Raw genomic sequence first — 15,591 nt, forward strand, 5'->3', positions numbered from 1 at the left:
GCAGCTCAATTCCTAGAAGCTTCTTATAATAATTAGCCTATCAAATCTGTTGTAGACAGAGACCAGGTGACCAAACTTATTAGCACTCTATGTAATCTAAGAGTAAACAGGCTTCAAGTAAGAGCTCAGAGGATTTTCTGAAGACTTGAAACACATGAGATTGAGCACTTGATTTTGTTAACATTTATTCTGCCTGTTCAAAATTCCTTTTTTGACTCTTTCAAAACAGTGAGATTGCCAGATAACTGATTTCCACATAATGAGATAATTTCTCCTTAGAATAGAAACAATGGCTCTAGATATCTTACAAGTTGCTTGAACGGAAATGTTTATGTTTAAGTATACTGTCTGATAGTCTATTTGGGAACAAAACTTCCATTCCCTAATTGGAGATCATGTACAGGAAAGGACTTGGTATGTGGTAAGCACTCAATAAATGACAGTTTAATTGGACTTTAAGGTGGAATGTGCAATCTGATAAAGTACAAAGTGTAACATTTTCATGTCCTAAACAGTGCTCAATGTGCCAACCTAAAAACAGAAACACAATCATGTAAAAATATACTAAGAAGATACAGTGTTACAAAATACTGTTTCATTTTAATTATTGCTGGGCCCTGTTTGGTGAAACAGACAGGGATGGAAATACAAGCACAATTCCGAACTGTGGGAGAACGGGAGTGGGGAAGGAAAAACATCAAAGATAAAAAATGCTAGGATGAGAAGACCCTGCCCTTTACTTTTATAAATAAATCATTATAAAATGATGTTAACTTTTCCCTATTTATTCACTGAATGTTTACAGAATGGAATTTCCCATAGGCTAGATATATCATTCTTATGGAATGTATACTGTATGGCAACTCTGAGGTATTAACAAATGTTAAATACTGACAACAAAAGTCAAATGGACAGAAATGGGACTGATAATTTTATAGACCAAAGGGATAATAGAAAAACTAGAAAAAGAATAAAATAGAAAAAAATAATTGACTTACCCAAGCAGTGTGCTCTTTCAAGTAACAACCTTTGTACTCGATGGTATTAGGATGCTTCAACTGTCGTAAAAATTTGACTTCCTTAAGAATATCTTGCCATTTCTGTTGAGGTCAGAAAGAAATATTATTCTTAAACTGAAAATAGTATTTTATTTTATTATCAAGTAACATACATGATGTTTTCATTTTTTCAATGACAAAGTAAATGTTTAATGAATGAAGAAACTACTTAATCTTGTGTTATTTCTTTGAGTACATGTAAACGTGAATCTATCACCAAACATAATATATCCACAATATTAACCCAATGTTTTAGTTCACAAAATAGTTGATTGAGCTAGAATCTTAAGAATGTTTACTGTATGCTCCACAAGAAGGAAAAAAAAAGAATTGTGATAAAGAAATGTTTAAAGAACTTTGTTTCTCTTGTCAATTTCACATTCACTTGCTTGTCAGTTTAAGTATACAATTGTCTTTAACTTACCTCATGTGTCTGCTTCCCACTATAGGACATTTTCTTAACTGCCACCACCTCATTGGTGTGAGCATTTGTGGCCTGTGTTAAGAGTATAGGAAAAAAAGAATTAAAAAGAATGAACGAATGTTTCAGCCAGTGTAACTTAAATATTTGACCAGAGACTTTAAATAACATTCTCACACTTCATTATTACAATTTAAAGATATTTCAACTTTTGATAGGCTCAAAAGACATTTCCATGCCACTTTAAGGAACAGCTTCTCCTTATCCCTTTCTATATACCTGCAAAGATTGTACTATTAAAGAAAAATAGTGTTTGGGGGCGGCCGGATAGCTCAGTTGGTTAGAGCATGGTGCTCTTAACAACAAGGTTGCCAGTTTGATCCCCACGTGGGCCAGTGTGAGCTGCGCCCTCCACAACTATTAGATTAAAACTACTTGACTTGGAGCTGATGGGTCCTGGAAAAACAAACGTAAATAAATTTTAAAAAGTTAAAAAAAATAGGGTTTAACAAAATACATCCAATCAAACAAAAACAAGTCATGCTTCTAAGACATCCAAACTGGCTTCACCATGTAGAATGTCCATCAATGGAGAACCAATTAAATAAATATGGTACAGTCATATAATGAAATAACTATTAAAAGAATGAGGTAATCTATATATATTAATATATATAGTAATATGGAAAGATGTCAAATATATGACAAAAAACAAGCAGTATGGTATAATCTTATTTTTGCAATAATACGAGTACGAGTATATGTATAGAAAGATATACATTTAAAGATATTTCAGAATATATGAAAGAATTTATTCCAGAATATATGTCAGTGATAATCCCTAGAACAGTGCTGTCTGAACTTTCTGTGATGATGGAAATGTTCTATATCTATGCCATATTTATTTGGTAGCATGTGAAAAGTGGCTCAGGTGACTGAGGAAATGAATTTTAAATTTTATTTAATTTTAATTAATTTAAATTTAAATAGTGGCTACTGTATGGAACAGTGCAGCAAAAGTCAAGATTAATCTTAAGGACTTTCACTTTCAAAGTTACTTATATTTTATAGGAATGTATAAAATTGTGTGTGTGTGTATTCATCTATAATATATGACTTGTTTCATAATTATCTCTGTGTTCCAAACCCAAAATATAACAGTTCATTGAAAGCACACTTTAAAACCACAAATAACTCAAGTAATATTCATTTCTCCCGATTTATTTAAGATATTTAAAACTAGACAATTTTCTAAAAATTTTCAGAAAAATAAATATAAGATATCATAAGATGATCTAATTCTGGTTTTCTTTTAATAATGGGGCTGTGCATCATACCCCGGATGTAAGTAAGTTATTTCGGTTCCAGAATATTATTATTGTGGACCAATGAAGCTATAGCAGTGATTCTGAGGTAAAAGACTGGGTGCTCACTGATAAAATCAGGTCACCAATGTTAGAGAAAGATATATAATCATTTCCTTAAATACATCGCATTAAAGAAGCTCCTCAGATATAACAATGGTTTCTCTTTTATTTAAAAAGTTGTAAATTCAAACAATAAACAACTTACTAATGTAAAATGAATTCAACTCCAGATTCCTACTGAATGCGAAAATGCAGAGAAAATGAACACATACTAAAAAAAATTTATTTTTACATGCACTTAGACCACAGTACCTACTATAAAAATGAGATATCCACTAGTTATAGTTTTCAAATAAGGACGGACTCCACAAAGGCATTTTTTAGATATTTTACTCATTTAGAAGGTATAGACTGACTTGTGAAAAACAAAAATCTTTCACATTTTGCTGGCTTTTAAAATTTAGCATTAAGACTGTGCTATATGACCAATTTATATCAACAAAGAAAAGATGATGTAAATTCAGTAGCACAATAAGGGTCAGAAGGACTATATTTAAAAAGTGGATATTTTGGGCATGAATCTATGTACTGTGCAGTTTAAGGAGCCTGGGAAAGGTTTAGGAAATGCTCAAACAATGAAGAATTTTAACTTATAGTTGGGTTTTTAAAAACAAACCCTTAATCTTTATATATATATATATACATATATATATATGTATATATATATATATGTATATATACACACACACACACACACACACACACACACACACACACACATAAAAGGGCCACACAAATGGAATCAGATAGCTTGATTGCTTCTTAGGGTTACTTATAATCAGTGCTACTTGGAACCAGAGACAGAAAAAAAGAACCATCCTCAAATTAAAAGATATTTCTTTACATTTACAGAGTAATCATTACTTAAAACTTGGTAAGTATACTTGGTTAAAGAGCCTATCTACTGAAGTAGAGAATTGAAATTTGAAAAATATTTCCATGTTGATTTTTATCAGATGTGAAATTTTTAATGCAATTTTATACCAGTTAAAATTCAGAACTGAAACTGAAACTTAAAAAAAAAATCAATGTTTTAGTACAGAGAAAAGAAACTGTGAATGGGGTCTCAGCTTCCCAGTGCTTCATACTCTATTATGAATGATTAGAACCTCTAAACATTTCAAGTTTTATTCTTAAAACTTACATTCATACTTAATACTTCTAATAGTCTTAATGGTCTCATTAACTTTAAGCAAGATTATTGATTAAAAAAATATTCATTGAGAATTTACGATGTGTTCTGATACTTATTAACTATCCTGTTTCCCCGAAAATAAGACCTATCCGGACAATCAGCTCTAATGTGCCTTTTGGAGCAAAAATTAACATAAGACCAGTCTTATTTTACTATAAGACCGGGTTAATTTAATTTTTTTTCTTTTTCTTTTTTTAAAAAGTTTATTGGGGTGACAATTGTTAGTAAAATTACATAGATTTTAGGTGTACAGTTCTGTATTACATCATCTACAAATCCCATTGTGTGTTCACTATTTAGTTTAATATAATATAACATAATGTAACATAATATAATATAACAATGGGTCTTATATTAAGTTTTGCTCCAAAAGACGCATTAGAGCTGATTGTCTGGCTAAGTCTTATTTTCAGGGAAACAGTATTTTCCAGCTACTACATTTAGATTACTATCAACTTTTTGCTACTTTATAAAGACATGTAGCAATTAAACAGAAGATTTTCTTTTTGCCCTAGTCATTAAGCCTCAACTAAAACTACAAGGTAATTATATCAGAAGAACAGAACTAAATTATTTGCTGTAGGTGGATTATAGATTATACGCTGAGTTCAACCAGGCAACACAGGAATCCTAGAAACATTAGAGTTGTGTTGAAGTGACTACAAAAATAAACGCGCTCAGCTCGTTTTTATTTTTCTTTAACACAGAGTTTTTTACTATTTCATTTGTTAATGCTGCTAATTTCTGAATTACTTATATAAATCCAAACACAGATATTTCAACAAGTTAGTAGTTTCAATTTTGTCTGACTATAATATATACTCTCAGTAGATTGATTCTACAAGAACTGTGCAGTCTTACACTTCACTTTAAACATATTTTCTGGCATCATTCGGTATAAAAGCTATAAACTACAAAGAGGCTAACAGAATTATAGTGTTTAGGTATAAAAATGTGGGTTGGTAGACTTTGGTCTTCACGGCTCGCTAGCATGACTATGACTCATGAAAAGTACTAATCAGCAGACCAAGTTCTCTGAGTTCTTCATAATTGATTCATTCAACAAATATTTATTAGGTGTTCAAAATTTGTCAGGTATTTGGCTAAGTGCTAAGGATAGAATTGTGAGTAAGTATGACCAGTACCTATCTCTCTTCTAGTAGGATTGACAATAACAAAAATAAAATCATAACGAACTAATGTAAAACTACAACTGTGCTCTAAAGAAGGGTATGTGTTGCTTTGAAAAGTCAAAAAATGGGAGGATGTGACTCAGGCAGGTCAGGTGAGGCTGCCCTGATGAAATGAGGTTTCAGCTGAGAGCTAACGGATGAATAGGAGTCCAGAAGGTGAAGATGGAAGGGGAAAACATTCCCGAGAGAACAGTTATACACAAGGTTGCCAGTTCAATTCCCGCATGGGATGGCAGACTGTGCCCCACTGCAACTAAAGATTGAAAATGGCGACTGGACTTAAGAGCTGAGCTGCGCCCTCCACAACTAGACTGAAGGACAACAACTTGACTTGGAGCTGATGGGTCCTGGAAAAACACACCGTTCCCCAATATTCCCCAACAACAACAACAAAAAGTATCTCTGGGGGTGGTCAGTTAGCTCAGTTGGTTAGAGAGTGGGCTAATAACACCAAGGTTGCCAGTTCGATCCCCGCATGGGCCACTGTGAACTGCGCCCTCCTTAAAAAAAAGAAAAAAGGAAAAAAAGAGTATCTCTGTGAAACGAAAGACAGGACTTCAATTGGGCCTTAAGTACTAGTCCAAGCCCAAACTAACATGGGAGTATTAAATAGAAAACTAGCACCCTCTTCAGCCATGGAAGGTCACTTAATGATAAAATGTATGTAAGTGGGAGCCAAGTATTAGATGGGGACAAGGGAGGCATGGCAGTAGTGCTGAACATAGACATGAAGGGATGAGAAAGACTTGAGAGAAACCCCAGGCTGAAGTCTTGGCTAAAAACAAAAGGATGAGCTAAAGATGCAATTAGTAAAATCTCATTTGGAAAAACAATTAAGATAAGCCCTACCCAGATGGCCGAACATAAAGGACCACTTAAAAGGAAAAGTCAAATATTGTTTAAGAAAAAAAAATTATTTGATAACAGGTTTGGAGGAGAAATAGGTAATAATTAGTACTTAAGTATTACTTGCTTTAATGGAGTCTTAAGGAAGTGTTACTTTGATAAAGCAAACTTTGAAGGTTATCTAAATAATTTTAAAAATTATATTTTATGTAATGAATTTCAGGTGAATGAGCTATGTTAATATTTCAGTCATTTCTCATTCTTCTTACCAGAAGATAATCACATAGTTGGAATTCAAACTGACTCTAGATGGCTAAGCCTTGTACCCCTTAACCAAAAATAATGACTTCATGTGATTGTCACTAAAAATCTTTGTCGGTCCATCTGTCTGAGTAGCCATCCATTTGTCCATCCATCCATGTATCTGCCTATCCATCCATCATTTATTGAGTTCCTACTATAGTCAGACATTGTACTAGTTACAGAGGATACAGCAATTAACACAGACATAACCCTGTCCTCAGGGAGCTTTAGTATTTAGGGGGAGGGATATAGATGAATCAAAAAATCTCACACATAATTAGTTAATTACAATTGTGATAAATGCAACAAAATACAAACACAGGGTATTATGAGATCAGAAACTCTTAAGTTAGTGCTGGAGGGTTGAACACAAAAGGCTATCTTGTGGATGTAATACTTAAGCTGAAATCCAGAGGATAAACAAGAATTGGACAGGGATGGGGATGTGATGTGCAGAGTTTTCTAGGTAGGAGGAATAGCAATATACAAAGGGTGCCAAAAAAAATGTATATACATTTTAAGAAAAGAAAACTGTATTAAAACTGTATTCAAATTGTAATACTCAATATATACTGATAACAAAAGATGACTACAAGTCACATTTGACTTCTGCAATTACAAGAGATGCTCAAAGTGCATCAACATCCAGACACTTCTGATTACGGAGAATAACTGCTTGAGCAACGTTGACCAAAGTGTCCAGTTGCGTATATTTTTTTGGCACCCCTGGTATAAAGGCTGTGAGGCAGGAAAAAGCTTGGCATACAATGGAAGTGCATAGGGCTCAATGTCAAGTTTGTAACTTTTTTGTAATTATCTTGATAGCAGAGTCAGTTGATGTAGATACCATTACCTGAATAATGCCTAGAATCCTGCCTTTTCAGCAATGACTATTTGCCTCTACTGTAGATATCATGTAATTCAGAGAATAAGCATGAGAGCCAAGTGTATTGTACAGTAAGAGAATGTGTAGAAGTTAAGCTTTCTTAATCTGATCTATCCAAACGATTCTTTTCAATTACTTACAAAATAAACTGCTCCAAAACTTCCATGTCCAATTTCATGCAAACCAATAAAAAGTTCTTCAGGGTCATCTTTGTAGAACAGATCAGCAACCTCTGGGTCCTTTGGCACCCCTTTAGGCATGGTGACCGACCAGTGTTTGCAAAGGGTTTGCTTTTGGTATCCCAGTCAGCGTTCTCTCTCATTGACAAAGTTTTCTTTTGTGGTAGATTTTTAGTACCTGTAGAAAAATCAGATTTGACATTAATTTATTTCTAACACGTTTTGTTTGGTGGCAATATAAATTGTTATTAAAAAGCATCTTGATCTTACAACCCCATAACAAAAAGACAAATTACCCAAAAGAAAAATGGGCAAAGGATTTGAATAGACATTTCTTCAAAGATATGCAAGTGGCCATTATCACATGAAAAAATGCTCCACATTATTAGTCATTAGAGAAATAAAATTAAAACCACAATGAGATACCATTTCATACTCACTAGGATGGCTATTATCAAAAAGTCAGATAATAGTATTGGTAAGGATGTGGAGAAATCAAAACTCAGCAATACTGATAATGGGAATGTAAAATAGTGCAGCCATTTTGGGAAACAGATTGGCAGTTCATCAAAAACGTAAACACAGAGTTACCATTTGATCTACAAATTCCTCTCTTTGGAGAAATAAATGCCAAGAGAAATAAAAGCATATGTTCACACAAAAACTTGTGCATGGATGTTGATAGCAACATTGTTTATTATAGCCAGAAGATAGAAACACCCAAATGTCTATTTGGTGAATGAATAGACAAAATGGGGTCCATCCATGCAATGGAGTATTATTCAGCCACAAAAACAAATGAAGTACTGATACATGCTATAACATGGATGAACCCTGTAAATATTATGCTAAGTGAAAAAAGCCAGTCACAAAAGACTACATATTGTATGATTCCATTTATAAAACACATCCAGAATAAGTAAATGTATAGAGACAGAAAGTAAATTATTAGTTGCCTAGGGCTGGAGAGTAGGAGGTTTGTGGTTGACAGCTAAAGGGTATGGGCTTTCTTTCTAGGGTGATGAAAATGTTCTAAAATTGATTGTGGTGATGGTAGCACAACTATTAACGTAATAAAAACCATTGAATTGTACAATTTAAGTAGGTAAATTGTATGGTATGAAAATTATATCTCAATAAACATGTTTTTGTAAAGTATTCTGGTCTAATTAATATTGAAATAAGAACAGCTAACATTTACTAATCACTACTATGTGTCAGGTAACACTAAAAACTATATATATATAGTTTTTGGTATATGATATATGATATATATATATATTCTCCTTTAATTCCCACAACAGATCATAATGTATGAGTTTATTATTTTGATTTTACAGTGGAAACTAAGACTGAGAGGCAAAACTGCTTCCTTACGGTCAGGAAGCAAGTAATTGTCAGAACTGGAACTCAACCCAGAATTAACTGCAAAGCCCATGCTCTTAATTAATATGCAATATATACATATGGTGAAATAAGTAATTAAATAGCTCTTTATGAAACACTGGAAGAAAGTGCTGTAATTTAGAGACTATGCTAAATGTTTACTTAAAGAGGCATGTTATTCTGCTGGTATCTAATATATTTTGAGTTCAAAGTTTCTATTTAAAAGGGCATAATTTTGACATGTTTATGACATGACTGTCAAGTTATATTTATTTAGTATAGAGGCTTTTTTCTTTAGTTTTTGAAAATATTGACATTTTAACTTTTATCTATATTTAAAAATATAGAAATTTATAATATAAAAATTATAAAATTATAATTTTATATTTTAATTATAAAATTAAAAAAGGTAAAAATTATAAATTCCACCCCCATTCCTGAGAATCATTCATTCCAATATTTGAACTTATCACAGGATAGTTTGTGTTTCTTCCTCAACCAACCAAATAACTATGCTAGAAATTTGGTTATGGACCAATAAAACTGTATTTTTTAAAACATGAGCCAATGGACATCACTCAATGAGAAGAGAAAAAGAGGGTCATTAAAGAAGTAAAACTGTGCTAAGAGGCATTTTTCTCTTGTGACATGACAGCCGTAGGTGACAATGTATATTACTTCACATGGTTAGTCTAGTTAAACCTTTGGCATATGTAGGTCATCAATCTAACTATCTATCCACTCAACTCTTTCCTTGATTCACCAAATATTTATTGTGTGCCTAGTATTTGCGAGGCATTGTACTGGGTGTTAGAGATAGAATAAGATCTTAAAGGGCTTAGAGTCAAATGGGGTGATAGGCATTAAACATATGACACAAATGACAAAATAGTAATAATATAATAGTTATAATTGTTGTTATGTGGAACATAATGTAACAATAATAGGGTGACTCAGTCTATGTTTCACTTGGATATGAAAAAGCATGCCCTTTAGGGAAAATAAAAGTGGTTTATTCACTATGAATGTATGGGAGAGTTGGAAAGAGAAAATGTAAAGCTGGTGTTAAGCCAAAGGAAATCACAATAGGACTTTTAGACCATATTAAGAAATTTAGACTTTATTTAGGGTAATGGGAAGCATTGAAGGTTTTAAAAAGGAAAAAGGATTCCCTTTGCAACACTGCACAGCTGTAATCCTGGGCAGTCGTCCTGTCTATCCAAGAATGCCAATACTCAAGCATAAAGTCAATCTCTCAATGCAATTGAAAAAGTAAATTAAATCTAGTTGCTGATCAGGTAACTAAAAGTACACAATTAAAGTTCAGAAAGTGCTATTGCCTCCATTGCTTTATTGTACACAATTAAAGTTCAGAAGTGCTATTGCGAACAGAAAAGAGAAACAACGGATTAAATCAAAGACATACCGCTTGGAGACTATGTCAAAAAAGAAAGGGGAAACCCCCCCCCCCAAAAAAAAACTATGAGACTTCCTTTAGGAAAAACAGAAAGATCTGTGACCTAAGTTTATGAGAACTAAAATCTTTTCAATGGCTAAAATGTATTTTAAACTTTTTAATATTTTGGCTTCAATGTGAATAAAGCTACTGTTACCTCGAAAATAAGACCAAGCCCGGATAATCAGCTCTAACGCGTCTTTTGGATGAAAAATTAATATAAGAACTGGTATTATATTATATTATATTACATTACATTATATTATATTATGTCATATAAGACCCAGCCTTATATTATATTATATAAGACTAGATCTTATATAATATACAATTATACTACATTATATTATATTATATATTATATTACATATTTTATTATATTATATAAGACCCGGTCTTATAGTAAAACAAGACCGGGTCTTATATTAACTTTGCTCCAAAAGATGCATTAGAGCTGATTGTCCAGCTAGGTCTTATTTTCGGGGAAACACGGTAAGTACTATGAATAAGCATTTGAGAAAAACACACAGATCACTACTCGGATGTCATACTATATAGACTAAAATGATTTTCAAAAAAAAACTGAATATTTAAATGTAAAAATTGCATTAAAACTTCTACAATAAATTGCAGGTAAATATTTAATTACTAAGCAAGATACCAAGGCAAAAGCCATAAACCAAATTCAATAAGCTTGACTACATACAATTAATAACTTCTTTATCTTAAAATATATAATAAATGGACTTCTGCTTCCAGCCAAGATGGAGTAACAGAGATTGGATTTATCATCTGCCACCAGAAACAACTAAAACACTGAAAAAAACGTGAAATGATGGTATTCCAAGACAATGGATAACAGGCAGAGAAGGACAGTGATCCCTGACAGAAGAGCAGCAAATAAAGTGTCATAATTGCCCAGCCTAATGCCCTGGCAGAATTTCCAGGTCACAGCACAGAGAGGGGGAAACCTCGTTAGAGTCTGGTGAACTTCCTGGGTTGACAACAGAGATCAGAGTCTAGGATGACCAAAGTGACTAGAGTTCTCAGCGCCTAGTACTGAATAAAAGAGAGCAACATAGAAAGAAGATATGGAGATCTGCAGAGGGTTCCCTCAAGTCTTCAGCTGAGTATAGTGCATGCATGTGAAAAAACTACCCTAGGCCAGGAAAAGAATTATCCGAAAAATTAAAGAAAAGAGTTCCTAGAGCTTACAAAGGGCTATAAATAGTGCCTGTTCCCACTAGCCAGAATAGGAAATCTCAGAATTCATAGGGCATGTTTAGAGTACTCAGAAGAGTCTTGCCTTAGTAGTAGAGAATAATTCATCTTAGACTAAGTGCTGCTCCATGATACCTAACAAATTTTAAAAGCAAGATATATAAGGATTAAATTATTTCCAAGAAGCTTAACTGTGTCTCAGGAAAAAGCTCACAAATATTTAGAAGAATACAAAAATATTCAGTATCCAAAAAAGTAGCATTCACATTGTCTAACATCCAATAAAATGTTACCAAGCATCCAAAGAATCAGGAAAATATGACACATAATGGGGAGAAAAATCAACTGAAACCAATCTAGGAATGACATAAATGACAGATGTTAAAATTAGTGGACAAGGACATTAAAGCATTTATTATAACTGTATTCCATACATTGAAAAAGTTAGGAAATATTGAATATATAGAGACAGGAAAAACACAGAAACCTAAACCGAACTTCTCGAGGTGAAAGCTACAACGTCTGAGATGAAAAATATACTGCATTGGACGAATAGCAGATGAAACTCCAGGAAAAAAAAAAAAAAAGAACTTGAAGACATAGCAATAGAAACTATCCAAAATGAAATCCACAGAGAATAAAGACTAACAAAAACAAAAACAAAAGCAAAACCAACTAAAAAAGGGGGCACCAGAGAGCTGTGCAATTTCATGTGGCCTAGTATATGTCTAACTGAAGTTCCTGAAGAGATGAAAATGATAAACCCACAGGTCCAAGAAGGTCTATGGATCTCAAGAACAAAAAATATAAAGAAAATTACAATCAGGCACATCATAATAAATTGCTTAAAACTGTGTTAAAGAGAAAATCGTGAAAACAGTCAAAGAAAGACGACATGCTATGTGTAAAGGAACAAAGACAACAATGACAGCAGATTCTTCATTAGAACTAATACAAGTGAAAAGATAGTAGATAATCATTTTTAAAATGCTAAAAGAAACAAAAACCTATCAAACTAGAATTCTGTACCTAGTAAAAATATACTGGAAAAATGAAGGCATAATAAAGGCTTTTAGACATTAAAAAAACAAAAACTGAAAGAATTCATGACCTGACCACCTGCAGTACAGGAAATGCTAAAGAAATACTTTAGACATAAGGAAAATCATACCAGGTGGAAATATAAGTCACACAAACAATGACAAGCACCGAAAGTGGAAACTATTTCGTTAAATATGTAAGATTTTCTTCCCCATTATTTAAATTTCTTTAAAATAGAATTGATTGTTCAAACAAAAATAACAACATAGTATGAGGTTTAAAACATATGTAGAAGTAAAATATATGACCACATAAAGTCTGGGAGGAGAGAAATTGAAGCACAGTGTGATAAAATTGTTATGTTATAGTGAAGTGGTATAATATCACTTGAACATGAACTGTATATAATACATAAATATATATGCATACATAAATACATATGGATGTATATAAAGACAAGTTAATAAGTAAGTAAGTTAAAAAGATGGAAAAGGACATAACATTAATCAAAAGAAAGCTGGGCTGGCTATATTAATATCAGATAAAGTGACTTCAAAGCAAAGAATAATTTCATAATGATAAAGGGACTGATCTATTCAAGAGAACAAAACAATCCTAAATGTTTATGCTCCTAGTAACAAAGCTTCAAAATAATACTGATTTAACTTCAAGGAGAAATAGACAAATCCACAAATACAGCAGGAAGTTTCAATATTCTATTCTCAATAACTGATAGAACAAGTGGATGAAAATCAGTAAGGATACAGAAGATTTGAACATTACCAACCTACTTGAATACTGACAGTTACCAAACACTCTACCCTAAAACCTCATAATGCATATTCTTTTCTAGTGCATACAGCCCATTTATCAAGACAGACTATATTTGGGGCCAAAAAACAAAATTCAATAAACAAAAAGGATTTAAGTCATACTAAGTATATTCTCTGAGCACAAAGGAATTAAATTAAAGGCACTGAGATGCTGGTGACAGACACATTCAAACTGTACTGTTTCCAGACAGACAGGGATCAAGTCTGTGGTGCTGGCAGATCCTAGGCAAGCTGGAATAAACAAATTCTCTTCTCTGAATGATTTATGAGATGTCCTCAGACTTTGCCCTCAAGAATCCATTCTACTCCCTGGAAATGCTCATCAGGTGGGAACTGTTTGATCAGAACCTGAAGTTAGCCCTGGAAGCGGCAAAAAAGGCTGGAACTTTTGGACCTGGGTCACAGACTGAACCTGCAATGGAATCCCCAAATTCTGAGAGGTCCTGCTGTTTCTACTCTGATGGAGATGTCATCATCCTCGTTAGTGTACTTGAAAATGGTAGGATTCTGAACCATATGACATGTACTGATCCATGAGCCTTAATACCATGCTCTCTTCCCTTCTATATCTATCATAGTCCTACTTTCCAACTCAATAGAGATTTATTTATGGAAAAGGTAGGCCCATAATTGCTGTAATGAACATTCCTTTGATTTCCTATGTGTCAACAGCAGGCAGATATCTGAAAAATCCCCAAATATATGGGAACTAAATAACATACTTTTAAATTAACCCAGGTATCACAAAATAAATTAAGCAGAAACTAGAACATACTTTTATCTTAACTAAAATGAAAACATAACACATCAAAATGTATGGGATGTTGCTAAAGTACTACTCTCAGGGAATCTATACCATTAAAATCCTGTTTTAGGAAAGAAGAAAGATTTCAAACCAATGACCTCAGCTTCTACTATTAAAAAACTAAGGAAAAAAAGGAGCAAATTAAGCCCAAAGTAAGCAGAGAAAGGAAATAATACAGAGTAAGGCAGAAATCAATGAGACAGAAAACAGAAAAACAAAAGGAAAAAAAATCAATGAAAACAAAGCTGATTTCATTGAAACATAATCAAATTTATAAACCTCTTACCAGAACAATCAGGGGGAAAAAAGCCAGAAGACAATTACCAATTGCAGGAATGAGAGAGATGAATTTAATACAGATTTTATAGATATCAGATGGATAATCAGGGATTATTATAAACAACATTATGGAAATAAATTCAACAATTTAGATCAAATAGACAAATTCTTTGAAAGCCACAAACCACCAAAGTTTAAGCCAGAAGAAATAGATAACCAAAATACCTCCATGTATCTATTAAAATAATCAAATATGGAAGTTAAAATCTTCCTACAAAGAAAACTGCAGGCTCAAACGGTTTCACTGGTAAATTCTACCAAACATCTAAGCAAGATACAATACTAATTATACACGTCTTCCAGAAAATGAAAAAGGAGAAAGATTTCCTGAAGACTAATTCTATAAGGCCTGCATTACCCTGATATGAAAGTAATACAAAAATATTACAAGAAAGAAAACAGACCAAAATACTTCATGAATATCGATGCAAAAATTTATTACAAAATGTTAGCAAATAAAACGTAATGCTATATAAATAGATAATGTATCATGACTAAGTGGGGTTTATCCCAAGAATGCAAGGTTGCTTTAATACTCAGAAATCAATCTATGTAATTCACCATATCAGCCATCTAAACAAAAGCCAAACAATCATCTTTAAAGATGCAGAAAAAGCATTTGACACAATCCAAAATTCATTCCTGATAAAAACTGTGGGCCAACTAGGAATAGGTAACATCCCCAACCTGATAAAGGGGATACATGAAACGTCTACAGCTAATATCAAATGTAACAGTGAAAGACAAAATGCTTCCTTCCTAAGATCAGGAATAAGGCAAGGATGTCTGCTCTCAACATTTCTATTCAACATTCTACTGGATGTTCTACACGTGCAATAAGGTAAGAAAAAAGAAATAAAATGCATCAAGAATAGAGAAAAGAAGTAAAACTTATTGAGAAATAACATAACCACCCACCGTGTTTCCCCCAAAATAAGCCCTAACCGGAAAATAAGCCCTAGCATGATTTTTCAGGATGACATCCCCTGAACATAAGACCTA

The 15,591-nt window shown here is 32.9% G+C and overlaps 1 protein-coding gene across 4 annotated transcripts in view; it reads right to left on the minus strand.

Moving 5' to 3' along the window:
- Window positions 1-15,591, minus strand: part of TAOK3 (TAO kinase 3) — a 155,380-nt gene that overhangs the window by 69,131 nt on the left and 70,658 nt on the right. For all 4 annotated transcript variants that reach the window (XM_081037133.1, XM_081037134.1, XM_081037131.1 and 1 more), the window contains exons 3-5: window positions 7,470-7,686; window positions 1,483-1,554; window positions 999-1,100 (exon numbers count right to left, since the gene is read on the minus strand). In XM_081037133.1, coding sequence (XP_080893259.1) covers window positions 999-1,100; window positions 1,483-1,554; window positions 7,470-7,589 — 294 coding nt within the window. In that variant the 5' untranslated portion in view covers window positions 7,590-7,686. The remainder of the gene's footprint in view (window positions 1-998; window positions 1,101-1,482; window positions 1,555-7,469; window positions 7,687-15,591) is intronic.

The sequence above is a fragment of the Rhinolophus hipposideros genome (assembly GCF_964194185.1).
Source record: "Rhinolophus hipposideros genome assembly, chromosome: 24".
Taxonomy (NCBI): domain Eukaryota; kingdom Metazoa; phylum Chordata; class Mammalia; order Chiroptera; family Rhinolophidae; genus Rhinolophus; species Rhinolophus hipposideros.